Genomic DNA, 27,301 nt, shown 5'->3' with positions numbered 1-27,301 from the left:
AAACTTCTACCCTATAAAAATAGCAAAAGAAGAATAAACTAAAACAAAGCAAGCAGAAGGGAAAAAAAATAAGCATTATACCACAAATAAAAGGAATACAGAATAGAAATACTATAGCAAACATCAATGCAGTCAAATGTTAGTTCTTTGAAAAAAAAATCAACAAAATTGATGGACCTGTAGATAGGATGAATAAGAAAGGACTCAGATTCCTCTATCGACACTCAGAGAGGGACTCAGCACCAACCTCACAGAAACTGAAAAGATCAGAAGAGAATACTGTGAATAGTTGTTTGGTAACAAAGCAGATAACCTAGAGAAATGGACAAATTCCCACAGAAACACAAAAAACTGCAACTAAAAAAAAAGAAGGAAATTAAAAATCACAGACTTATAACATGTAGATTTTGAAATAGTACGTCAAAAAACATTTTGCAGAGACAAGCTCTGGACCAGATGACTTCACTGGTGATTTCTACCACACACTTAAAGAAGAATTAATACTAATCCTTCACAACTTATAGGAAAACCTAGAAGAGGAAGGAATACTACTTAACTCAATCTCTTGTATTATTTACTCTGATGCCAAAACCAGACAAAAACATCACAAGAAAGAAAAATCTACAGATCAATATCTGTGAACATATTCATGTACCAAATAACAATGTTTCAGTCAACTATAGATCACATACTGACTGTGATCCCACAAGATTCCATCATGTAGTGGCACTACAGCCTCCTTTAGTTTGTATAGGTATACATGGTGATGTTTGCACAACTACAAAATTGCACAACAATACAATTTTCTAACAATGCATTTCTCAGAAAATATCCCATGATTAAGTGATACATGACTATAGATGCAAATGTTCTCAACAAAATATTAGCAATCCAAAGCCAATGACATATCAAAAGTTATACACCATGGCCAAGTGGGATTATATGCTAGGAATGCAAGGCTGGTTTAGAATCTGAAAATCAATCAGTGTAACACAGCACATACTAGAATAAACCACAAAACCTATAATCATTTCAATAAATGTAGAAAAAAATAGTAAGGTGGTAATAATTTTATATCAATTACATGTGAGATAATATTTTGTATATACTGAGCTAAATAAAACACATTACTAATATTAATTTATTTCTTTTTACTTTTTAAAATGTTATTACTAGAAAATTTCACATTACCTATGTAGCTCTTACTTGGGGCTTGTATTATATTTCTACTGGTCTATGACGGTCTAGATGTGTCCTAGTTTGAAGACCAGTACACTGACAGAACTAAGTGGTTTTCATACATATTTCCTTGTGTTATTTATCAAAGAAAATAGACTGAGAATGGTTAACCTGATCAGGTTAACACATCTGTCACTGTAGGTGACAGAACTGGTACTGGAATTCAGCTCTGCCCTTAAAGTTGGAGTTTGTCCTACCTACATCACTGATCTTCTTTAGAGGGATTAAGTAGTCATTGAATATGTTTAACATTTAACTTTCATTTTTTTTTTAATTTACTTTTCAGATGTAGGAGGAATTTAGCTTCCTTCTTCATTTTTTTCATTTTGATTATCCTTCCTTTACTGGTAATCAGGGCTTTTACTACCATGACCACCATCTCATTGCCATTTGATGATTTGTTTTATTTTGACGTTCCGTGTTTCCCAGGACGTTCACTGTGTTCCTCCAGTTGACCTTCTAGTCAGCTCCTTACCTTAAGCTGCATGGCAGATGACAGCTAACATTTTTTGTCTGTTTAAACATTTATAATGCCAAACACCAAGGTATGGGGGCACTGACCTTCACAGATAGTAATACTGAGGCTTCCAAGGTCTAATTACCGCAGTTACTCAGTAACAGAGGGAGTCAAACCAAGTGCCAGGTCTCCTCTGACTCCACAGTCCTGGTGTATCCACCACACCACTCCTCCTGATGTGAGATAAATATGGATCAACCACAGGCCTAAAAACATCAGTATTGGGCAGGGGTTATAGCTCAGTGGTAGAGCACTTGCCTAATGTGCATGAGTCCTGGGTTCAATCTCCAATGCTTACAAAAAACAAGGCCTTTTCCTCTCTATGATTCACAGATTCATGTCATCGAAAACTCTAAAGCCTCCTTCTCCATACGAGTTTGCTATAATTTTTTCTATTGAAAATCAAGTTTTGTGTTTCCTCTTATTGTTACAAATTATGTTCTCCAAATTTACAATGATGGTTTACACTTCTAAATGAAAGTTAGATGTCACATAGCTGCAGAAATCCCTGCAGTCCTCTCTAGGATGCCCTGCAAGAAGTAGACTGTACTCGTGAGTTGATAGTGATGAGGAAGGCACACTGACCGGGGGTTCAAAGTGAACGCCCACTTTGCTCAGAGTGGTTTCCCCATAGTTTTTAATCAACACTTATTTATACAAAGCCCTGGCGGTAATGCCTGCTGCCAAATAAGCTTCATGATTTTTTTCTTTATAAATGAATATTATTCATGGTTTCCAGTATAAAGTTCTAATCTTTTGGAGAGTCTAAAAATATTAAGATGGAATTTGATAGATGCAATACCCTATATCTACATAAAGACTGAATATTTAGTCAAAATGCATCTTCATTTTTCTCAGCATGGGATAATTTACCAACTGAAGGAAGTAGCTTTCCTAAATGTGGGATGAAAAAAAGAAAGAATTAAATGTCATATATCCAATATGTACTGCCAGGTCTCTTTCATCTAATAAGATAGAAGAAAAATGTGAAAAAGATGTTTGAGGAATATCTCTGAGTTGTTGTGGGACATGTACCTTGAAAATAAGACGGTTTCTCACTGCAGCTGCTCTTCATTTAGTTAGCTGCTTCTGCAGAGGCTCGAAGGATTATAACTCCCACCCTTACTTTTCAATGGAGGCAGTAACCATTGTTCTGTTTTCTTTAAAAAATTTTTTTGAAAATTTTTTGCAGTGCCTGGAATTCAACCCAGGGCCTCCTACATGCTAGGCAAGCACTCTACTTTGAACTACATCCCCAGCCTTAAGGTTTTTAAAAATGCTTTTTAATTTTATTTTTGACAATTTAAAATCATATGGTAACAATGGGTTCTCAGTAGTTTTGTGATAAATGGACACAGTGGAATGACTGAACCTTGCCATATAACATAGCTATCACCTTACGTAAAGTCTCTTACCCTTCCAAAATCATCTCCCTGTTCTCCCCACACCCAACTTCTGTCAACCACCACTCCACTCTCTGCTTCTGAGTTGGATTGCTCTGGAGTCTACCTCTGAGTGAGACCATGCAGTTTCTGTTTTCCTGTGGCTGACCTATTTCACTTAACATCATGTCCTCTGGTTTCATCCATGTAGTAGTTACAAGTGACAGCATTTCCTTCTTTTTTGAGGCTGAGTAGAATTCCATTGCATACGTATTTGAAGTTCATAAATAGAAATTCCTTTTCAAGCTACGATTACAATGCATTTTGGTGAGTAATTTCTTCTGCCTTCCTGCTGAATGTGCCTTGCCTCAATATTCCATCCTCACGGCCTCCACACATGACCAGCCCAGCAAGACTATGTTACAGCAAGCATAATTCCAATTTAGTAGGTCAGTTTCAACCTAGAATCTCACTGTTTATTACCCCAACTAGACAATTAAGGCCAGGAATGATCATAACTAGTGTCAACAGCAACCCTCATTTACAGCCACTGTGAGTATGAACAGAATAATGCGTGTGTCTTCAGTTCTGTTCACTGTGGTACCCTCCGTGCCTAGCACAGTGTCTGATTCATAGTAGGTCCTCAACAAATAGTTCCTGGACGCATAAATGATTTCATAAGAATTAGGAAAATAAAGAAATAAGGGAGGCAGAGGCATTGCCTCCAAAAAGAGTTGACCAGGACTTAAAAGCAACAGGGCAGCAGGCCGTGTCCCTGAGAGTCCAGTGAACAGTGTGGACGAGTCACTGCCCAGGTCGCAGGCTTCCCTCCTAGGGTGGAGCGTTAGAGTTGGATGACAAATCTCCCTGGTTGTAAAACAGTAATGCCACCTGCAAAGATCTTTATTGTATTGGGGGCTGAACTTTGCCATCAGGAGATTCTAGATATTCTCCATCATCAATGAGAGAGCAATCAGAATGGAGTTTTTAACAGCCAGAATGGACCATTTGGTTTGATGTTCTCAAGGAGAATGCTGGGAAGGGGAATGAGATTTTTTTGTTTGCATGATCTGTTAATTTTTTTTTTTTTTTCTCCAGCAAACAGGTCAGTAATACTACAATCCTCCATAAAATGGCATGTCTCTTTGTGTGTTTTGGAAACCTCTCCCCCTCTTCCTTCCTTTCTCCTCCTTCCTGCCCACCCCCTTCTTTCCTTGTCTTTCCTTTGTATAACATTCACTGCGCAATTACTAATCCACAGGTACTTATCAGGCACTTGTGACCTGGGTACTGTGGCAGTCAAGGGGACTGCGAGATAGCTATTGTCCATGTGACACCTGCTATAATAAAACATAATTGTTACCACAATCTTGGGAGAGCATAGAAAAGGGTTCAGCTCACTATCTAGGGAAGTCAAGAAAGGCTGGGACATTTGAGCCGGGTCCTAAAAGATAAAAAATAAGGAAGCTTCGACAGGTTGAAAGAAAGTGTTCCAGGAGGCAGAATCAACATGTGCAAAGGTAGATCTGTGAAATGACAGGGCTGATTCAGAGGTTCAGGGAGTATGAGCTGTGACTGGTGATAAAAGTACAGAGGCCTGTTGCAAATGTCTTCTGAAGGGTCCTAGCTCTTAGCCTGTTTGGACTTGATACTAGGAAAGCCAGGTAGGTGGTTACCGATGAGGAGAGGTGGCAGGAACATAGCTATTTGGGAGACTGTAAAAGGGAAGACTGAGAAGGGTAACTGGTGGGAGGCTAGCTAAGAGGCTGTTAATGGAGCAGGACAGAGAAAAGACATGGAGCTAAGACACCAGAGGTGGAGATGGACTGAAAGGGCTGCGTCTGAGCAGCATTTCTGCAGTAGAATTGACAGGGTGTGATGGTCAAGTGTTTTTGAAGTCTGAGAGACAGGGAGGAACAGGATGATTCATGTTTCCAGGTTGAGAAACTGGTTATGTATGCTGACATCAGCTCAGGCCACAGGCAACAGAAAAGCAGGTTTAGAGGAAGATGCTAGTGCAGGTATGGACATACGTTCCACTGGTGTGTCTGAGGGACACCAGGTCACAGAGGTTGACAGGTGGAAATATGATCTGGATCTCAGGGTTAGATGATGGATTTGGACGATATTTTAAGACACAATAGTAGTGGAGGTCACCTAGAAAGAACCTGTGGGGGTAGAGCGACCCAGTCATGCTAGTAATCCAAGCTACTCAGAAGGCTGAGGCAGGAGGACAAGTTCTAGGTCAGCCTGGGCAACTTATTAAACCATCTGGAACAAAAATAATAATAAATAAGTAGGAAAAACAAGACTGAGGATGTATCCTAGTAGTAGCGTGCTTGTCCTGCATGCAGCAGACCTTGGGTTCAATCCCCTGTACTGCAAAACTAAGTAAGTAAATAAGTAAAATAAAGACTGGACCCTGACTCTGTGGGGTCAGTCAACTTTACAGTGTCTGCCACAACGCGAAAACCGTGAGGCATTAAGTTGACCTTTTGGTTGTGTATCCTGACTGCTTTCTGTGTCCATGAGCCAGCCTTGACTCCTCTCTTGGCTCACCCTCCTGGAATAAATTCCTGTGTCTCCACCTCCTTCCTCCATGTACCAGTTTCTGGAGCTTAGAATCCCAAAACGAGGCTCCTGAGAGAGGAATTTTGCCCTTGGGAATCCAGCTTTATCACTACTCCACTGTTAAAATCAGTCTTTGTTCACTCATCCTATAGATGCCTGGAATAATCCTGGCTTGCTTATAATGAGTTCTAGGAGTATCAGTGTGGTGTTTGGGTAGCTCCTGCCAGAAAATGAGCAATTGGTAAACAGACTCTCACATTACCACTGTGTACTTATAGGTATTATTTCCTAAACTGCTATTCATTAATTCAACAATTCCTTTATTCTGTGAATGCATTTGACAACTCTGATGCCTCTGTGTACCAGGCATTGTTCTAGGTACTGAGGATACAGCAATGAGTGATAAGAAAATGTACCTTCCATTACCGGACTGGTGGTCTAATGAGGAGAACAGGCAAATAATTTTAGTAAGCAGTCACATTATCAAGCAGCCTATGACGGGCAGGGATGCTACAATGGGGGAAATTTCAGGTAAACTATTACTAAGAAAATGACCTTAACAAAAAACCTAAAATAAGTGAGAGACAGAGAGAAAATATTTGAAAAAGGTGATGGAGTGAGCTTGCTGGTATTCGGGGGACAAATATTCCAGGCAGTGGGAAGTGTAAGGGCAGAGGCCCGAGGCCGACTTGGCCTGGTATGTGAAGTAATCCTTCCACCGTGGGGTAGGAGGAGGCAGGGAAATCAAAAGAAGCTTTTGGTTAATGAAAACATTCTTTCATTCTGAGAAAATGCATTTCGTCAGTGGAGTTGATGTGACCTGTATTCCATTTCGAAAGGACCATTGTGGCTGCTGTGCTGAGATTAGATCAGAAAGGGATAAAATCAGGAGCTGGGGACTACAGTTGGGAGGAAAGAGTGACAATCCAGGGAGAGAGAAGGCCGCCTGGAGCAGGTTGTGTGTGGTGGCAGTGGAAAGCGTGTGGACCCGGGAGTGACTCAGAAGCAGGATGAGAAGTACACTCTGATGGTTCAGCTATGAGGCAACAAAGGCAGAAGCCAAGGATGAGTCCAAGGATGTTGGCCTGAGCAAGTACAATAATGAAGTGAGAGAGAGGACCAAGACATGGAAAGCCAGAGGGATGAGGGTTAGTGAGGGAGGCAGCTCGATTTTGGGCATGTGGGACTTGACGTGTCTATGAGACATTCATGTAGGGATTCAAACAGGGTGAGGTGAGAGCAGAAGCGGGGACCGAAGCGGGAAAGGACGTCCAGAAGATTTGGGTTTGCTTTTCAAAGATAGGAACTGCTAAAGTATGCTTTTGTGTGTCTGGAAGTTTTCCCAAGAGGTGACAATGAAGGAGAGAGAGGGGGAACTGCTGGAGCCTGGTTCTGAGTAGGGGGGATAAGATCTGGTACAGCAATGGAGATCTGGCCTTAGACAGGAGGGTAAACAGGGCATCCCTTGTAGCAGGAGGGAAGGCCAGATGTCCAGAGGCAGATGCAGAGTGACTGTGGAAGTTTCGGGAATGAAGCAGCCAGGTCAGCAGCTGAAAGTGAGGATAGGAGAAGTGTGACAAGAGGTTTTAAGATAGAGCAGAGTATGGGAGATGATTTTGTAGGACAGTGATTTTAAAATTTCAGCTCATGACCTAATCTTGGTCCTTAAAATCAACTTTGTGATTTGAGGTCAACTTAGTAAATTTAAATTTTAAAACTGGAGTCCACTGCATGTATACAGGATAAGAACTGCAAAATAAAAGTTTTATTTCAGTTGTATGAGCCTGTGTGGATTTGTGTGCAAATATGTTTTTAAAAATGTTTGCCCAGTACTGTGGGAGTAAATGAAAAGGGGGTTGTGGGATAAAGTTGGGGTCCTTAGTTAATAATCATAAAGTTAACATCCACATTTAAAAAAAAATCCTAACATAGACTCCTATGATCTTGGGACAGACTCTGCTCAAGGACCACACCCACCACCAACCTACCACTTGCTACCCTTCCCCCTACCCCACTCCCACAGCAGAAAACCTTTCTGTTATAGTATTTTCAGACAGGAGGCTCACCAGCTTGAAAGCTTTAGATGTCAGAAAATAACTTTTCCCTTTATGAAAAATGGGGTTCTCACAACACTCTGATATATTAAAGTAGTGAGCAAAGTATATGGCAGTTAGGATTAGGAATCTGGTGTACTTACTATGAAGTCTGATCTTATTGTTTAATACCAACTTGGATGGCCCTTTTCCATTTAGGATAGCTCTAAATCTTCTAAAACAAAACCAGTAAAAGAACACTAAGAAATCTTTGCTTTGTTCAAATGCTAGCTTTGAAATGTACATCCTCTCTCTTCCTTGCATTGCACTAACTTAGATGGATGAATTAAGATTTATAACCATGTTGTCCTCATCTTTTGAGATTTGTTGTCTGCAATGATTCCAATCAAATAAAACATTACTTGGAAAAAAAATGCATCAATTTTCAAGACTCTACTTGCCTTAGGTGCTTAATGTTCCCCTGTATAATACAGTAATGAATAATATTTAGGATTATGCCAATAGGTGTTGTAAAAATGGACATTTATGTTTTTAATTCTAATGGGCTCAGGTTATTGTCTATTTTAATTTAGAATAATAAAAATACTTCTCCAGTTTTATACTTTCCCTGATTGTCAAAAATGATTTTAAGATTAACTGGGACAAATTTTCTATTTACCTGACCAATCTATGAACCATTTATGAGCTTTTTAAAAGTTACTTTTTGCCTGTTATGAAGACAATATGAAACTTAGTTCCTTTAGACAGTATATCAGACATACACATTATACATGAAATACATATCATCTTGCAATGTTTTTCTTTCTACTGTGTATTCTGATTTATAGATATTTGCATTGCTGAACAGAAGTGGAAATCAAATTTAACTAATAGAGAATAAGGATTCATAGAACTATAGTCTGCCTACGTCAGCAAGGGTATGCTAATTTACACTAGTAAATATTTAATTGTAGTCTACTTGTAAACCAAAATCAAGTAGTCTAAATCAGCCTTCTACAGCTTTTGAGATTAGCCTTTATTTCTAGAATTTTTCTGTACTTTAACAAGCGCCAAGAAAAAAAAAGTTAAAATTGTGAAACAGGAATATGAAATGTGTATCTTATGTGGTGTGGCTCACTGTTGTTCTTTATCGACACTTTCAACTACTCTTCCCTATGTAAAATGTTTCTGTAGGAAGGGAAATAAACAGGATCAGTTCCTCTTCCCGTGCTCCTGAAGAGAGCGCGGCGGTGGAAAGCCCTCTCCCCTTCCATTCTGCAAGCCTCAACAAGTCTGCTGCTGAGTCAGAATCTCCTTCTTACCCTGATGTGAGAAATCTTTCTCCCTTGAAAATTAATAAAGCCTAGGAAACGTTTAAATTAGTCTCCCTGGGGGACGGGGCGGGGATGCCGGAATGGATGTGTTGGGGAGGAGTCCCACACGCCACGGTCGCGATGACAGCACACTGAGCGCTTCTATGAAGCAGGCGGACTTGGAGCGGGCCCAGGGTTACCATGGAGCTCGCCTCTAACCCGTTCCAAGCACGTACGTGTGCAAATAGCCACACGGAGCCGTGTCAGGGTCCAGAGCCGGCTCCTCCTCAGCGACGTGCAAATGGGCGGCGGGCGGAACGGGCTCCAGTGCTTCACGCTCAGCCTGCAAACTCCTTCCCGGCGCAGGGAGGTCGGGGGCAGCACGTCCCGCGCCCGCTAGAAACGGAAACAAACCCAGAGGCGCTTTCTGGGGCGACACGGACCCTCCCAGTCCAGACCCAGGGGGGCGGCCCTCCTGCGGGCAGAGTCCGCACCAGCCAGTCTGCGACAGGCCCCGGCTGGGCCGCCCCGTCCTGCGCGCGGGCAGCGGGCACCGCTCCCACTCGGGGTCGCACAGGGCAGGCGCCCTCCGGGCCTCAGTTTCCCCCGCCGCCCGCCCCTCCTGGAGCAGTGGGTCTGGGCGGCCGGTCCTCACGTGACCCAGGGCGGAACGCTGGTGACAGGAAAGAGGCAGAGCCGCGCGGGGAGGAGGCTCCTGAGACCCCGGCCGGCTTTGCGCCAACCCCGCGCTGGGAGGAGCGGTTGCCCAGGAACCGTCCGCGCTGCCTGCGCGTGCTCGGTGCCTGCGCGCGCCCAGGTCTCGAGACCCCTGTTGGCCCGCCGCCTCCGCCGCCTTCGCCCCAACCGGCCTCCACTTCTTCCGCAGCGCGAGGGGACGCGCCGCTCGCCCCCGCGCCGCTCGCCCTCCCGGGAGCGCGGGCGCGCGCCGGGCGGCCGAGCGGCATGTTAATGATGGGCGGGGCGGGGCGGGGCGGCGGGGGCGCGGCGGCCTCGCGCCCGCGCGTGCCGGGACGCACCGCGGGGGGCGGCGCGATTGTGAGGTGGCGCTGACGCACGTTCCGGGGTTCTTAAGCCGAGAGGGCGGCGGCGGCGGCGGCGGCGCCCGAGCGGGTCTCGGGAGGCGGAGGTGGCCGCCGCGAAGGGCGGCGGGGCCCAAGTCGGTGTCCCGGCGCAGTCACAGTGTCCCTGTCTCACTGACTCCCCTCCTTCCACCCCGGCCGGCCGCCCCAGCGCTGGCCGCTTCCTAGGCGGCGCAGGGGGCCGGGCGCGTCTCCTCCCGCAGCTGCCCGCCTGATAGATGAGGGACTTCGGGTTTGGGGTGCTGCAGACCGTCCCGCTCCGCAGTGGCAGCAGCAGCCCCGGGTCCCTGTTCGGCGGCGGGGCGCACCGCCCCCAGGCCGCGGGGCTTGCCGCGGCCACCTCCCCGCTGCCCTCCGCCACGCCCTTCGGCCCGCTCTCGCCGCCGCCGTTGCCTGTCACCGGCTTCTCCGAGGCCGCCTCCCCCTTCTCCAGCCCCCTGGGCGGCGGCGCGGGCAGCTCGGCCGCCGCCGCTTCCTCTTCCTCCCCGTTCCTGGCGCATCAGCAGACCATGCAGGATGAGCTGCTGCTGGGGCTGACACAGCAGCCGGCGCGGCCACTCTCGGGGGCGGCGGCCGCGGAGAAACTCCCCAACCACCACCCCGGCGGCGGCACGAACGCGGGTGTGACCCACCTCCTCCCCTCCCAGGACTTCAAACTGAGTCTGCACCACCCCTCCTCCTCCTCCGCCTCCTCCTGCTGCTGCTGCCGCACCTCCTCCCCGCAGGACTTCAGTAAGCGGCAGCAGCAGCAGCTGAGCAGCCAGAAGAGGAAAGAGTTCAGCCCTCCCCACCATCCCCACCCTCCGGACTCGAAGCCGCCGCCGCCGCCGCTCCACTGCCAGGGCCGGTTCAGCCCGCCGCCGCCGCCCGGCACGCTCCTCCAGCCGGCCAAGCTCGCCCAGCGCCAGCAGCCGCAGCCGCCACAGCAGTTCAGCCTCCCGCACCCGCAGCACCTCCCGCCACAGGACTTCGCCCCGCGGCAGCGCCCGGCCGACCTGCCCCCGCTCCCGCAGCTCCCGCCCTCGCCGCCCGCAGCCCCGCGGCGCCGCCACGGAGGCGCGGGCAGCCCTCGCAAGACCCCGGCCGCGGGCGAGGGCAGCGCCGCCGAGCCCCCCAATGCGGGCTTGGCCTCCTCGACGCCGCCGGTGAACCCCGCGCCGGGCTCCATGGAGTCCCCCAACCACCCTCTGCTCAACAGTCCCAGTAACCTCCTGCCCGGCGGGGCGCTCGGCGCGGGCGCCTTCAGCAGCCTGCAGAGCCCGGACCTTCCGCACCCGGGCGGCGGCGGGGGCGGGGGGCCCCCCGGAGGCGGAGGGGGAGGCGGCTCCGCGTCGCCGCCGCCGCTGCCCGGCTTCGGCACCCCCTGGTCGGTGCAGACCGCGTCGCCGCCGCCGCAGCCCCAGCAGCCGCCGGCGCCCCAGCCGCCGCCGCCGCCGCCGCCCCAGCAGCCGCCCCAGCCGCAGCCGCAGCCGCCCGGCTCCTCGGCCGCCACCCCGGGCGGCGGCGGCGGCGCCGGCGGCTCGCTCAGCGCCATGCCGCCGCCCAGCCCCGACTCGGAGAACGGCTTCTACCCCGGGCTCCCGTCGTCCATGAACCCGGCCTTCTTCCCGAGCTTCTCGCCCGTGTCGCCGCACGGCTGCGCGGGGCTCAGCGTGCCGGCGAGCGGCGGCGGCGGCGGCGGCTTCGGCGGCCCCTTCTCGGCGACCGCCGTGCCCCCGCCGCCGCCCGCCATGAATTTACCTCAGCAGCAGCCCCCGCCGCCCGCGGCGCCGCAGCAGCCGCAGAGCCGGAGGTCGCCCGTCAGCCCGCAGCTCCAGCAGCAGCACCAGGCGGCGGCCGCCGCCTTCCTGCAGCAGAGGAACTCGTACAACCACCACCAGGTACGGCGGGCGGCGGCGGGAGCGGGAGCGGGGCCCAGGTCGCTCCGGTGACAGCGCCGGCGGGCGGCGGGCCGGGTTCGCGCCGGGCGGCGGCGGGCGGACGCCCCCTCGAACGCCCGGGCGGCGGGGCCCGGGGCCGGGCGGTGGGGCGGCGGGCGGAGGAAGGTGCCCGGACCGGGCGCGCCGCCGGGCTCCGAGCCGACCGCGAGCGCGGGCTCGGGCGGGCGGCTGGCGGGGCTGCCGGGTGCGCCCGGCGCGTCGCGGAGGCGCCGCGGGGACCGCGCTCCGCGTGGCGACCCCGACCGCACGCCCCGCCGTGGTCCCCGCAGCTCTGCCGGGCGGCGCCGGCCGCGTCACGGAGAGCGGTTCGGCTCCGAGCCGGGGCAGCGCCTGCTGCCGTCCTCCCAGTCGGAGTCGTGGTCAGGGCCCGAGAGCGGCGGAGCGTGACCTGCGCGGCGCCGAGCTGACCCGCCTCGTCGTTGCCAGTTGCGAGTGAACACTGCCGAGTGGAGCGGTAACAGTTGACAGTTGTCGGTGGCCGCGGCAACAGTTAACAGTTGTGCCCGGACCCGCCGGCCTGGGAGCGCCGTGCGCGGCGGCACCTGCGCCCGCTCCGGGCTCTCACGGTTTCCCGCAGCCGCCTCGGTGCCCCCGGCTGCCCCTCCTTAACCGAGAACTTGCCGCGGCCATTCGTAGGTGATTTGTGCCCTAACTGGGGACGTGGAGCCCTGGCAGGACGCATGCCACGATCCGCGTTTAACTGTGATCTGCTTTTAACCAGAGCACAGGCTGGCCGCGGAGCGAAAGCGGCCACGCAGCTTTCCTGTGGAATTGTAGACCTTGGGAAGAGAACTTTGAGCGCTGGATCCCTTACTAGGGGAGGAAGGCCCTCATGCATGGGGTGGTTTGTCCACAGCCCCTTTCTGAACTGTGTGGAGGGAGAGTGGTATATGTTCATGGTCACATTGGCATTCAGAAGATACTTGTAAAGGTACTGTAGGTCAGAGGCGTTAGATTTGTCTTGTAAAAAGCAGTAAGGGTACCACCGTATTTACTAATTTTTAGTAACTGCATAGTCCATATTTCCATTGGCTCAATGTAAGCACAAAATTATTAGAATATTAGCTTATTTTGACGGTAGGGATTGCTAGCAATTCATACACAGGCACAAACTGCTTACAGACTTGCAATGAATTTTCTATTTGATGACTTAACTTTTCTTGCCATATGTTCTAAACTAGAATGTAATTTACTCGTGAAAATGAAGGAACTTAATGGAGACTTGTATTAAAATTATTAAGAATAATTCAAGCCTATTGACAGTTGCTTATTGGCAGTATATCTCAGTGGATCCACCTATGGGTAACATCAGATAATTGCTTAACAATTCATGGATCTTGAAGTGAAATAACACTTGAAAAGAAACTACACAAAACTAGGTACCTTAAAAGTTAAGTAAACAATGCAAAAAAAAAAATGACACATTTCCTATACTGCTCTATCCCCAAAGATTTTTAATTCATTCAAAAGAGTAATAATTCTAAACTTCATCATTGGCTACTTTTGTAGTACTACAACTTGTTTTGGAAGCCCAACATGCAAATTTCACTCTCATAAGTGGGATGTTTCTTTAAGAATATTTAAAGTTAATTGCAATTTAAAAGTATGTATTTTTTCTTCATCTTTATCATGTGTACAGTTCTCTGAAAGGAAAAAATAATTGCATGATTCTGTTTGAGTAATTGTTCTGAAATATTTATAGTAGATAAAAATGGCAAAAACTTGCCTATCATGAAATAAATGATTTTAAATAGTGAGATCTCAAATTTATTGCTTTTTGTAGGCTAAACTGTATTCTTCAGTTTTTTGTATTTCATTTTTAATCATGAATTGCTAGCTAAGGTCTAAAATTTAAGTTTGAATTACAAGCTTTTTAAAGCCTATAATTTAAATAGATGTGTTTTCCCCAGCCTCTTTTGAAACAATCTCCTTGGAGCAACCACCAGAGCAGTGGCTGGGGCACTGGAAGCATGTCCTGGGGAGCAGTGCATGGCCGAGATCATCGTAGAACTGGAAACATGGGAATTCCAGGAACCATGAATCAGATATCGCCATTGAAGAAACCATTCTCTGGTAATGTCATAGCACCACCGAAATTTACTCGCTCTACTCCATCACTGACTCCAAAATCTTGGATTGAAGATAATGTGTTCAGAACAGACAACAATAGTAATACACTCTTACCCTTACAGGTAAGAATGGTATGTAAATGGCCTTATTTCTGATGTTCATCTTTCAAAATAGGAAGTTGGGTGGCAGTGGCAGTAGTAGTAGTATAGTAAAATTAGTAAATGGAAAAAAATATTGTTTTAGTTTTCAAGCATATAATTAGACGGTGAGATTCATAGAGAAAATGGAGAATGTAAAACGTTCTCTAAGCACGCAATGGAAAATAAGCTTCTTAAAATGTAGAAAAACCTTTTGTTTTTCTTAAATACTGATTGAAGCTATTTGGCAGTTCTTTTAGAAGGAAATTTATTATTCTGCAGTACCATCAAAATTTGTTTCTCCTACAATATAAGTTAGCCTCAAATGTTCTGTCACTGTAGTCATTCATAGATTTGTCTGTGATCAGCTGACTATATATTAGAATACATTGAATACAGCTATGATTGTGGCAAAATGATATCAAGACTTTTACATCTAATTCAAATTTGTCTTCACTGATCCAGTGACTGCTTTTTCCAAAGTATGGCCTAATAGTTATGTGATTAGACAGTTTTTTTCCAAGCTAAAAATTTTTTGTTGAACATTTTTTGTTGAATATCTTGTTGAAGTTCATTATGGCTGTTTCAAATAAGATTTTATTTTCCCTGAAATCTTTAGAGGATTGAACAAAGATTTAAGAGAAAGAACCTTTGATTGTTTTTTTGTTCCTTTTTTATTTTTCCTTTTTTTGGGGAGGGGGAGGATATGGGGAAGAAAATTGCTTATTTCTGATGAAAACTTCTATGCTATTGAAGGTGAGATCTAGTTTGCAGTTGCCAGCTTGGGGCTCAGATTCACTCCAAGATAGTTGGTGCACTGCAGCCGGAACATCCAGAATAGACCAGGTAGGCTGCACAGTGTATGTTTTTCAGGATTTTGAGTAGGAGTTTAGTATTTACATTTTGAGTAGGATTAATCATTTACTTTTCAATTATACCTATTTAAGCATATGTTACAGGGCATTAAACCTGATTTACTATTTAATATAGAATATTCAGCTTTAAATTTAAAAGATTTGTAATCATTTTATGTTTCTAAGGCATAATAAAATTTGGTTCGAATGAAAGAAGTTAATTATATACTCAAGAGCACCTGACTTTAAACATCAGTCAAACTAAACGGATTTTATCTCCTTTCAGAATTATTTGGAGTTAGGTACAAAATCTCATATTTACTTAACATTCAGCTTTACATTTTATGTTTTACAAAACTTTCCTGTAAAATTTTGTCCTGAAACCTGCTATGGAGATTTCATATTTGAAATATATTATTGAGATATGTTTCTGAAAAAGCCCTGTCTTAGTTCAGTTTTTTACCTTTATAAAAACTTAGTGGCATAGTTATTTATTCTAAATTTTATTACTGCTCTCGTATCCTTCAAGTGGTTACAAAATGCTGTCTTTCCTCCTGCAGAGCGAATTTGAATATATACTGGGTAGCAGGTGATGAGGATTATTACTGGACATAGAAAGCTTCGTCCTTACATATGAGGATTCTTTTTCACAGAACCCAAATTTGATTGAGCTTAGACTTGACATTATGTGAGTTAAGTGAATGGAGCTATTTTATCCTCAGTTAGTTTATTAAGATGAGATGATTATGAATAAAGACCATATAAGCAGATTAATAATATATTTGTAAGTAGCATTTTAACCTAGAGGATTAGCACTAACTTCATTAATCAACCATTAGCAGTCATTTTAGACAGGTCCTGCTTTTGTACAAAAGTTGTCCTGTCAGGATCTCTGCTCAGAAATAGTTATCTGATGTAATTTGCAGTTTATTAGCTTGTTAATATTAGCTACCCATCTATTCCTACTTTCTCCTTCACTCTGGCTTGGTTAATCTATATTAGTGACATATTTATATTTATGTCACATTTTTATATTGTTTAAATGGAACACTAAATGGCTAGGCAATGGAATATTAAGAAAATTTAAAATATTATAATGATTTTGAAGGTGGCAATGGAAATTATTCTTAGAGAGTAATAGACACAATTATTCTAAGTATATATACGGAAGCAATGGTTGAAAGGGTTCTTGCAGGGAGGGGCAAAGGTTGAGAAATTAGTTTATTGGAATGGTTGTCTTTGATGGAATGGGACTAGACAGTAGGTAGAGGTGATAACAAAAGGACAGTCTTTAAACTGGACTCTGGGACTGCTACAGGATAAGGGTTCTGTCCTTCCACTTAGACATCAGTCTAAAAGCCACTCCACTTTTACTGGTTTTATAACCTGGGGTTTTAGGTAGGTTCATTTTTAGGAAACAGGAATTTAGTATTAAATATAGAACACTGCTGAGATATTAGTATTCCTCATGAACTGTTGGGCAGAAGTGTGATGTGATGAAGACTGGTGGAAAAAGAAGATAGTGGAAACTGAACTCAATTGGAAGGAAAGGAGATCTGAAACTTGGGTCATCGTCCTCTTCCTCAAAATCATTATGACATTAAATATAACAGTTTATGAACCTTCATGTCTCTGGGTTTTAGATGCCTTATCTATAAAAGGAGAACCTTGAACTAGGTCTTATAAGGCCTTTGCAGCCAGCTCTTAGACATTCTCTGATCTGTCTTGGCCGATTCTTTTTCTCCTTTCTCCCTTACCCCAACCCCTGGCCTTTATTTTTAGAATGGGAGTCTTTGGTTCTTGCCAGGAATGGCCTAAGACACTTGTCTATGGCAGTGAAGATAGCCTATGACCTTTCTGTGAGTCTTAAAAGCAATATTGTTGTCTCCTTTCAGTACCCGAAGGGTCCATTTTATACTTAATTTGTTCTGTGTTCCCATCTTTCCATAAAAGGTTGAGGTATTTGAAGTTGAGGTTCTTAAAAATACTGCCGCAGCTACAGACTGGAATTGGCATTTTAAAATATTGAGTGGTTCTTTATTATTTGTCAAAATTCATAGAACATGCTTCATCATTTAAATATCTGGAGAGACTATTTTCATTTATGACCTTTTGTCATCATATGTTTTAATACTAATTTTTTTTAATTAAAAGTACATTATTTTAAAACAACCTGATATCACACTTAACCTGATCAGGTGTAGAGTACATTAAAATATAGAAGTGAAGTCTTAATTCTTATAGTTGGACACTTCAGACCTTACCTATACTAAGATCTGAACATGTAATTGAATTCAGTAAATGGGAGTTTCATAAGTTGATTTTATTTATTGTAAGTAAAATTTTGTGGGTTGGCCTTTCTTAAATAAGATTTTTAATGGAAAGTCTTCAAATTTAAAACTTTTTAGAAAGCAAATGTAAATACACACATTTCAACTTTAAAATGTTTACTATATATTTCTGTCAATTTATTTTGGGCTAAGAATTTCATTACTATAAAAAATTACTCTTGCAGGAAGTTATAATTTAGGAATGTGATTTCTAAGTTACTTTAAAATGGAATTTTCAATTAGAAGTTAATGTTACACTATATTTATTCATTAATACTTGGACATTTTAAGCCACAGAGTAAATATCCTTTTAACTGAGGTTTTTATTACTTACAAGTTTAGATGTAGTATATCACTGTAAACAAAGCACCATCTTGCAACTGTGATTCTGTGAGACCTATAAATTCATGTTGGCCTGACCCCAGCCTCTTCCTTAGCTCAGGAGATTATTAATTCTGGATTTTTGCTCTGTGTCACATAAATTAACTTGAATTAATTGGAATTTTTAAACCAATATTTAATACCTGAACTATAATAATATTGTGATGTCACAATCTGGAGCTTTCTCTCAGAAAAATACATTATGTGGGTCTTCGTTGCACCTTTAGTGAAAAGCAGTATGTAATTGCAGACCAAGTTCAGTATTTCATATAACAAAAGCATTCTTTAAGCTCTAATTAGGGCATAGGTGGTCTTCATACTTACATATTGACTGAAGATGAAAGAAAATGGGCTCTTATATACATGCCTGGGTAGTGGATGCTTGTTTTTAATGTTTTTTATCCTGTGCTTAATCTTTTATTGTACTTGCAATACTTCCTACTTGTTTTACTAATTTTTTTTTTTTGATCTTTGTTGGTACTCGAATAACTTTAGCAGAGTTTGGCCTTTTAAAAATTTCAAAAAAGATTTTTCTTTATCAAAATGACTATCACAGCACTTTATTGAGGTTCACTTTGTTGAGTGAGGTTCAGAATAAATAAAGTTAGTTCAAGAAATATTGTGTTTATTGTGCTTGTATTAGTGTCTTAATTGCCCTTGGGATAGATGAAGGAAAAATAACTATTCTTTGCCTTTGAGAAAATAAAAGCCTAGTTGGATAAATTAAGCATCTGTGTGAAATAACTGAGAATGGAGAGAGTTTATGAGACTGCATGCTACATTGTGTGGTGAAGCAGTGTAGCAGGTCATCTACTACTAATTTTCTGTGGTTCGATAACATTGTATAATTAGGAATGTATGACCAATATGTACTTAAAATCAGGGACAACATTAGCACAACAGTGCTTTTATGTAAATTTTAAGGAATTAAACAAAAAAATTGAAAACATAATAGCTCATCTTTCTACTTGTACTTTCTACTTGCATATTCAGACATCTGTCATATCAGTAGATAAGAGGGCTTTTGCTATCATTCATCTCCTTTTTCCTCTCATTTTCAAGGGGAAAAGTGTCTACTTGACCACTTTTTTAAAAAAAATAAATTAGAGGTTTGAATATATCAAAGCAAAAGAAAATATCACATCAAAAGTTTCCTTGAAATTAAGTTTTAGTTCCTTTGTCATGATAATCTAATATCATACATGGATTGTCTTAATTTTTAGTGTTATAAATCTTTATAATTAGGATTAGTTGGTTCTTTTCTGTGTTTTTCAGACTCAGACTTTACTGAAGTTCCAAAAAGTGAATTTAAAACAATAAAATAGATATTACACTACAAGAGGGAATACTTTTTCACCAGTATGTTCTAGTATTTTTCCTGTTATTATAGGATTGAGTCTATAATCTCAGTTTCTAAAACCCCATTTAATGGATTTGTTGATTTTACAAATTTTGCATAATTTGCATATTTTAAAATAGGTTGGGTATAAACTTTTCCTTGAAGATTTTTATTTCCATTAAATATTTTTGTCAATTTTCAAATAATCATAATAAATGGAAGTTGCATTGTTGTAATTGTCCATATTTGTTATTAAATATCACTGTTGGTGTGTTCATGTTTCCTTTAAAATTACAACAGAACTTTTTAGTTTTTTAACCAATGGTAGTTTGCATGAATACAAATATTTTTAATGTCCTTATTTCAGAATAGTACATTTTTAAATTTGTTTATTTTTTAATATATACTTATTTTATAGCCAGATTTTTTTCTGGTTTTCCAGAAGTCAGATTTTAATCCATAGTTTATTTAATGAAATTTTCTGTATCTTTTGCATAGGAGCTTCTAAACTTCATTAAATTTAAAAGGTGATTTTGAGATGTCATGACTTATTTGCTTCCTCTGGCTATTTTGTATTTGTTGCTTTAAAAGATCATATGGGATGTGACTGATGCTTAATAAAGTATAACTAAGCTAATAATTTTAAAGTAGCTTTGCTGTGTTCTTTTGTAAAGTGGGAATTTGGTACATAACCAAAGACTTAAGATAAAAATGAAAATAAGGGATCTTATAATAAGTGGACATTTTACTATTTCATTTGGATAATGGGCTTTCAAACTAAAGTTATTAATACATCAACTTTTTAGTGACAACTATTGGAGTTGATCACATAGCAGTTAGCGATATTTATTGAATAGCTTGCTTTCGCATTTTCACTTTGATACCTTAACTTTTGTCCATGGCCCATTGATGATGTGTGTAGAACTATTTCAATAATTTTACAAAGCTCTAAAGTAAGACCACACTCCTTGCAATGGAGGTGGATGGCACATCCCACTCTTGCCTAGAAAAAGAAAGAAATACTGTTTGGGTGATATTAATAATCATCATTAAGTAAGGTCATAGACTGACTGAAAATGGGGATAGGTTGAATTTGTTCAAAATCTTCAGCCTGAAAAGACAGCTCTGAATTGTAACACATTTTCTTTCCAAGAATTTAGGGTAAGTTGAATATATGGTATTTTAAAGTACTTATAAAGTACATGAACATACATGAAATATTCTTAATTATATGAACATTAATAAATATAAATAAAACATGATAATTTTTATCATGATAGTTCAGTATTTTATAACTCTATTTTAAATATGCCTTGGAATTTCAAATGCAATATTAGCACTTAATCTTCCAATTAGTAATGGGAAATTTGGGTTGATGGCAAGGCTACATTAATATCTGGTATTTGTTTCAATTTAGTCGATTAACATTTGACTACCTATTCTATCTAGGATTCTGAGAAAGTTCAGAGTCCTTTGTAATTATCATTTAAAAAGTATAATCTTTGCCCTCATAGAACTCAATTGACACATTTTTATGAAGTTTTTTATGGTAGAAATAAAGTAGTGTTTATTTAACAGACATTTGAGAGCTAACAATGTCCTGTATTCAGAATGTCCCCAGCTTTAATTAACTAAGAAGTTGAGTGGTAGAGAGGAAAATCAACAAATTAGTTATGAATACAGTATAGTAGAAACACAAAAGATGGAAATATTTGGAGATATTCCTAAAATTGTAGGCCAGATTTTGCCCAAGGGCAATCCTGTCTCTATTCTAGTTTTATTTCATTTATTGTTATATGACTGAGTCTTTTGTGTACTTTTTAAAGTAGACTTTTAGGTATCATCTAGTCTGACATGATTATTTTCTACAAGAACCAGAACTTACAAGACTACAAAATTCATTCCCATTTGCAGTGTGATCTATAATCCAGCAGCATGGGTACACCTGAGAACTTGTGAGAAATATAAATTCTCAGATGCTACTCCAAACCTATTGAACCACACTGTTGATGTATCCCAGCAATCTGTGTTAACCAGCCTTCCAGATAATTTAAGTTTTGGAAGCACTGTGATAGCTCATTGATTCTCTGTACTTCTCTCACCAACAAGGTCACTGTTCCAGTGAACAGCTGTTACCAGTGGCTGTGCTATTCCTCAGGGATCTTTCAGTAAAAATCAGTAAGGGAACTGATAAGAGTTCACTGGTGATAAAGCTGAAATAGTGCTGCTGTCCAGCATTCTTGCCATCATTCTGTGTTACTTTTCGCCCTTTCTAATTCCTTGAGAGGACCTTGTTTGGTCTGCAATACTGATTCTCGCCCCGCCTCCCCCAGTTTTAAAAAGCTTACAACCTTAATTTAAACTCAAAGTACAGTAAATAAATGAACATATTCTCAAGAAAGATTTTTATGTTTTTCTTGGCTTTCTGAACAATTGGTTCTGAATCTTCTTTGGACTATGGACCCCTTTGAAAAACTATAAAACTTTTCTTGAGAAAAAAATTACATATACACACATGTATGTACATTAAATATAATTCCAGCGATTCTGTTCTGGTGTTAAAGTACATGGATCAAAGTTGAGAAGTACCTAACTTCGGCGGAGTGTTTTTTCACTTAATTTTCTGATTCTTCCGTTTTCTGTGGTAATCATTTTGTTGAGAGTTTAGAGTGGCCTGTCCTGTCTCCTCCACACGTATGTATATTTGCACACACACACACACACACACACACACACACACACACACAGGATTGGGTGGGAGATGGCACTGACGTATTTTAGGAAAAGACTCCCAGGCTATTCTGAGGGCATGGGCATTGTCTCACGTATTTTTCATGGGCATTGAATATGTGTTGAGCAAAGTACAGTATAAATTCATGGGCAGTAAAAAGTCCTTCTAATAAGCAAAGGGATTGAGCATTTAGCAAACAGGCTTCTGACAATGCAGAAAACTTTGTTCTGAGACTTGAAGTAGAAAACTTCACTGAAAGTTCTTTCACTCTTCCTGCCTACTTCCTTTGCAGGGTAATTGGGGAAGGTAGGATTGCAATATGGGAGGGAGAGACCAATATGGGAGGGAGCACTTTGGAGGGTGAAATTTGAATATTCTAAGTGTTAGTCTTTGTTCTGATATAAGTATCTCATGTTTTTAATTTTTGATATATAGTATGCTTATACATTCATTGTTATGAAATTCAGATGTCTTAAATAATACAAAATGTCTGATAGATGTTTAAAGTACGGTGCAATTATGGAATTAAGTCCTTTCTTCCCAGATATTTATTTTCCAAGCTCTAGTGTCTTGTCCTCTTAGATAATGTGAGGAAAATTTAGAAGGTAAACTACTGAAAATACTCTTTGTGTGTGTAGTATTTCAGGAATCTTTACAGAGAATGACAAAAGAAATTATTTTACTGTATTGCATTAATACTGCCAACTTAATTAGATTGTTTTGGTATGATACTTTGGAGATGAATATGTTGAAAATATTGTCCTTCAGTAAGGGGTGTTGTAGTTCTTGAGATTCTTAGTCACTCGTATTTTCTTGAGATACAATTGCTTAGTAATAATAATCAGATGTCCTGTTATACGTAAGAGAATTTAAATAGTATTTTTAACCATTTTTTGACAATTGCATAGATCTTAAGTTTATTTTTTTTTCTCTTCTAGGATCGAAGTAGAATGTATGACAGTTTAAATATGCACTCTTTGGAAAATTCCCTTATTGATATTATGAGAGCAGAGCATGATCCCCTTAAGGGTAGGTGACTTTTTAAAACAAAAATTTTGTATTACATACCAGTTTTTCTGTTTATTTTACCAGTTTTTATAGGAAAATAAGCACTAAGCTCCTATGTCAACTAATTTTTAATAGTATCTGAGGAAAATTTATTAACGTTATTTCATAAATATTCTGTGTATAATGAAAAAAGTATTTTACATTTCTTTATTGTATAAAGCATTATATTAATGCTGAAAATCTAGCAAACTGGGTCAATCTGAGTAAGAGAAAGGTTAGTTGTGTATTGCTATATAACAAATTATCCTAAAATTTAACAGCTTAAAAAAATAACAAATGTTTATTACCTTACACAGTTTTATGGGTCCAGGAGTACAGGAATGGCTTAACTGATTAGTTTTGGCTCAGAACTTCTCATTGAATCAAAATTGTTTTAATTCTTAAAAGCTAATTAAGAATTCACTTAAAAGATTGAGGCTACAAAATCTAGAACTTCAGGGTTGGCATCGAGATTGTTTGCTACTGATCAATTAATCATTTTCTCCAACTGGATTTCACTTGTAGAAGAGTTTTTGTTTGTCTTTCTAATTCCTTCTTTTTAAGGAGCTGGAAAGCTGAGGGGTCCTTAGTGGTTGCTGATCATGTATACTTTGTAGTTCTCTACACAAACTAATATAGTTATACTTTGGGTTTTTGTTTGTTTTGTTTCTCATCAAAATTCAGCTTAGTTTTTTGAGTGTCTCTGTATGGGGTCTTGTTCTCATTGTTATGCTGACAGTTCAGTGGTGTTTGTCTTGGATCTGCTTTTTGAATAGAATCTAACAACTCATGATTAAGAATTGTCGTTTTTCTCCTTGTCTTTTCTAGAACGAAAACTCTTAAATTGTAGACAAGTTAAGATTATTGTTACTGTTATGATGAAAAGTTTTTCCATTGTTATTTCTCCCCATTTTTTAAAAGGGTTTTGAAGATGTTAGAGAAAATAGTCAGTGTTTCACTTAATTATTTCAGTTTTTTTCTTTTTTTCTAACCTGGGTAATTATAAAAGTGGAGGTTACATCTAGAGAGGAACTTGAGAAAGGAAATGGAAACAGCAAAAGGCAAACAGTAATTGTTTTAAAATCTCAAGTGATTTCAAAATTTTTTGTTAGAAAAATTGTCTTTGTAAGAAGAAAATTATGCCCACCAACACGTTTAGGAGTCATCATGGTGATAAATCTGTTTCTGATTGGAGCACACTGTGTGCATTATAGCAACAACAACAAAAAAAAAAAAAGAAAAGAAAAGAAAAAAAGAAAAATTAGGAAACCTTCCTACGTAGAGAAATAAGACTAGTACTTCACAATTGCCATCATATACATACTTAAAATTACTTTACTACCTGAGTGCTACCCTAAGAAGTTTTTTCTTCCTTTTCTTTCTAGTACAGCTCCACTGCTTCCTGCAATATCATATGTATTTTTCTTCTCCCCACACGTAGGGCATTACAGTTTTTGAGTTGGACCTCAGTAGAATCTGCCAAAGCAAGGTGATGGCAAAAGGAAGAAACCCATAAATTTGTTTTCCTTTCTTTCCATGCCTGATCTTTAGAATAGTGTTCACCTTTATCCCCTCTCTTCAAAATATCTTGACCTTCATTTAATACAAAAGAATTAGTTCTGCTCAGGAGTAAAATTAGTGTTATTTTATCCTTTTAAAATGCTTTTTTAAAAGTTAGTCATTTTTGCCAGGCATGTTGGTGCACACTGTTTGTAATCCCATGTACTTAGGAGGCTGAGGCAGGAGGATTAAAAGTTCTAGACCAAACTTGGCAATTTTACAAGGCCTTCTTAAAATATTACATAGGTTAGAGATGTAGCTCAGTGGTAGAGTGCCCCTGGGTTCAGTCCTCAGAACCACAAAAACAAAACCAAACAACCATTTTCTTCATCTCATGGGATCTAATAGAAAAGAAGAAAGTAGCCAGGTAAATTTTTAAATTGAATCTCTTCTTTCTCTTTGTATTGACAGTAGAAATTTCTAGAAAACTATGGACTTCAGCAATAAGAGATTATATTAGTTATCTATTGCTGCAAAATAAATTATCCCCAAACTTAGCAGCTTAAAGCAACAATAAACATTTGTCATCTCACACAATTTCCGTAGATTAGAATTTGGGAGCAGTTTGACTGATTAGTTCTCACTAAGGGTCTGTCTTGAAGTAGAAATCAAGAAATTGCCTGAGTCTGACTTCAAGGTTCGTTGAGCTGGAGGATTCCTTTCTAAGACGGCACATTCATGTAGCTGGCAAATTAGTATACAATATTGGTAGAAGAACTCAGATCACTGCCAGGAGAGTGTTTCCACAGTACTGCCAAAGTTCTCTTTCAACACTCCTTCAGAGTGGGTGACAGAGCTTAATGCAGAGACCCTAAAGTCCTACAATATCATCTCCACAGTATCCTATTAGCTCAAGAGATATGAATGGTAGGAGGCAAAAATAGTGGGTACCATCATGCAGTCTGGTTACAACTGAGTTAAAAAGAAAGAACAATAAAAAAATTGCATTTTGATTCACTCTTAAGTCTAAAAGAAAAGTGAAATTGGTCAAGGTGAGAGTTGGTGTCAACAGGAAGGAAGAGAGTTTAAGTAGATCCCTAGAATGCAGAGAAAGTAGCAGGTTACTGGCCTGAGAACTTTGTGATTGTACTAATGGAAATACCTTCAAATCCCCTCTTATGCCTAAAATGCTTCTCCACAGTTTATTTTCGTTTTTTACACTCCAATGGTTTTTATAGATCAAGTGAACCTCACTAGTTTAATAGTAAGATTTCTGTGGTCTAGTGTTGCAGGTGAGAAGGGTCTAATTTTTGGCAATGTACAGATGTGAAGCCAAAGATTGAACTCTGAATGAACTTTATACACTAAATGTACCTACTTTTGCACCAGTTGCTGGCTGTAAATTGTGAAAAGCAGACATGGTCTCTGCCCTTGGGGGCAATGTATAGCCTACTGGGGAAAGAGTTGCAGATCTTACACAAACACAGAAGAGAGTGTTGGAAGTACTGTGGAAGGAGACGAAGTGCTTAGAAGGCAATAAGTGGCAGTACCTGATTCAGTTGTAAGGTAAAGGAAGCTGAAACCTGAAACCTCAGAAGTAAAATGATAGAAAAAATATCAGGAAATGTCAGCTAGACAAAGGATGGAGCATGTGCAAAAGCATAGCTAAGATTGTTGCATCTGAGGAATTGAAAGGTGGCTACTCCTGGCTTAGCTTAATGTTTAGGGCTGCCTGATGCTGATTGGTATAACCTGCTCAGTCAGCACTGTCACGTATATGCTGCTATCTTTTGCTCCGGATTGAACACACTAACACTAGAAGGTGCTTTCCCTGGTATGAGTGGCACTGAGCAATCTGCTTTGTTTATTCTGCAGTGGTTTCTCTCTATTAACTTCCTATTTTCTGATGAACTGGCCTGATTTTAAGCAAAATGTTTTTCTTTTCAAAGAAAAAATAAGCATGGAGTCTTTTAATAAAAAGTCATGTTTTGCCAAGTGCAGTTAAATAATTTTGCAGTTTAATATTTTCAAACTTATTTTAAATAATTTGTGATCTTTTAATGTGTGAGTCAGTTCATTCCACTTTAAACAAAAGAACAAAACAGATCATTGTTAAGCTCTCTTCCCGCCTGCCTCCAACACTTTGTTCAAAGGTCTTACTGTGTAAGCATTCTTACCAAAATTGCTTATGCCCTTCCCCAAAGTATTAGGACAAAAATTTTAATTTCAGCCCATGAAAGTTTATTTGAAAACTATAGGAAGAAATACAACTTATATAACAGTTCTTGAGAAGATCTGCCTTAGCAGATCATAATGTCTTTACCAATGTTCCCTGAACAATTAAAGGAAATTCAGGAAAAAGGATTTAGAATGTGATTTTATGTCAACAAATGTTTAGAATGCTTTAAAAACATTCCATTTACCATGAGCCTTTGTTTATCTAGTATCATTTTTATTAAATACTGATTGCTAAATCCTATTTTGAAGACTCTTGAAGTAAGAACCTCTGCCTATTTTAGGACCACCAACTCCTGAGAAAGTGGGGAATTACTGCTTCAAGGTTCCATGTGTTTGTGGTAGTACCAAATTCTTGCTGCTTTTATTTTACTTTTTTCTTTTTCTCTCAGTTGATCATATAATATGGAAGTACAAGATCACAAAATAACTTGCTTGAGTTTCTAAGTTTCTTGTGTGAAAACTTGTATTTCAGAACTTAAACCTTTTGAGCTGCACAGAGGTTCTCAAACTCCTGAGAGAGGTTAACCATGCAGGCTTCAGAGCGCACTCCCAGACACTGTGTGTTACACACTGTGAAGA

General features: G+C 41.2%; 1 protein-coding gene across 5 annotated transcripts in view; it reads left to right on the top strand.

The window, feature by feature from the left end:
* The first annotated feature begins 8,758 nt into the window (after positions 1–8,758).
* CPEB2 (cytoplasmic polyadenylation element binding protein 2) overlaps positions 8,759–27,301 on the top strand; it is a 63,450-nt gene continuing 44,907 nt past the window's right edge. For 2 of the 5 annotated variants that reach the window (XM_079153617.1, XM_079153616.1), the window contains exons 1-4: positions 10,222–12,035; positions 14,006–14,287; positions 15,059–15,148; positions 22,876–22,966. In XM_079153617.1, the coding sequence (XP_079009743.1) occupies positions 10,374–12,035; positions 14,006–14,287; positions 15,059–15,148; positions 22,876–22,966 (2,125 nt within the window). In that variant the 5' untranslated portion in view covers positions 10,222–10,373. Of the gene's footprint in view, positions 9,426–10,221; positions 12,036–14,005; positions 14,288–15,058; positions 15,149–22,875; positions 22,967–27,301 lie in introns of those variants that run through there. The other 3 variants (XM_079153619.1, XM_079153618.1, XM_079153620.1) reach the window with 2 other exon arrangements.

This window comes from Sciurus vulgaris (genome assembly GCF_902686455.1).
Source record: "Sciurus vulgaris genome assembly, chromosome: 9".
Taxonomy (NCBI): domain Eukaryota; kingdom Metazoa; phylum Chordata; class Mammalia; order Rodentia; family Sciuridae; genus Sciurus; species Sciurus vulgaris.
The sequence above is the reverse complement of the archived record's forward strand: the minus strand, read 5'-3'. Positions and strand labels throughout refer to the sequence as shown.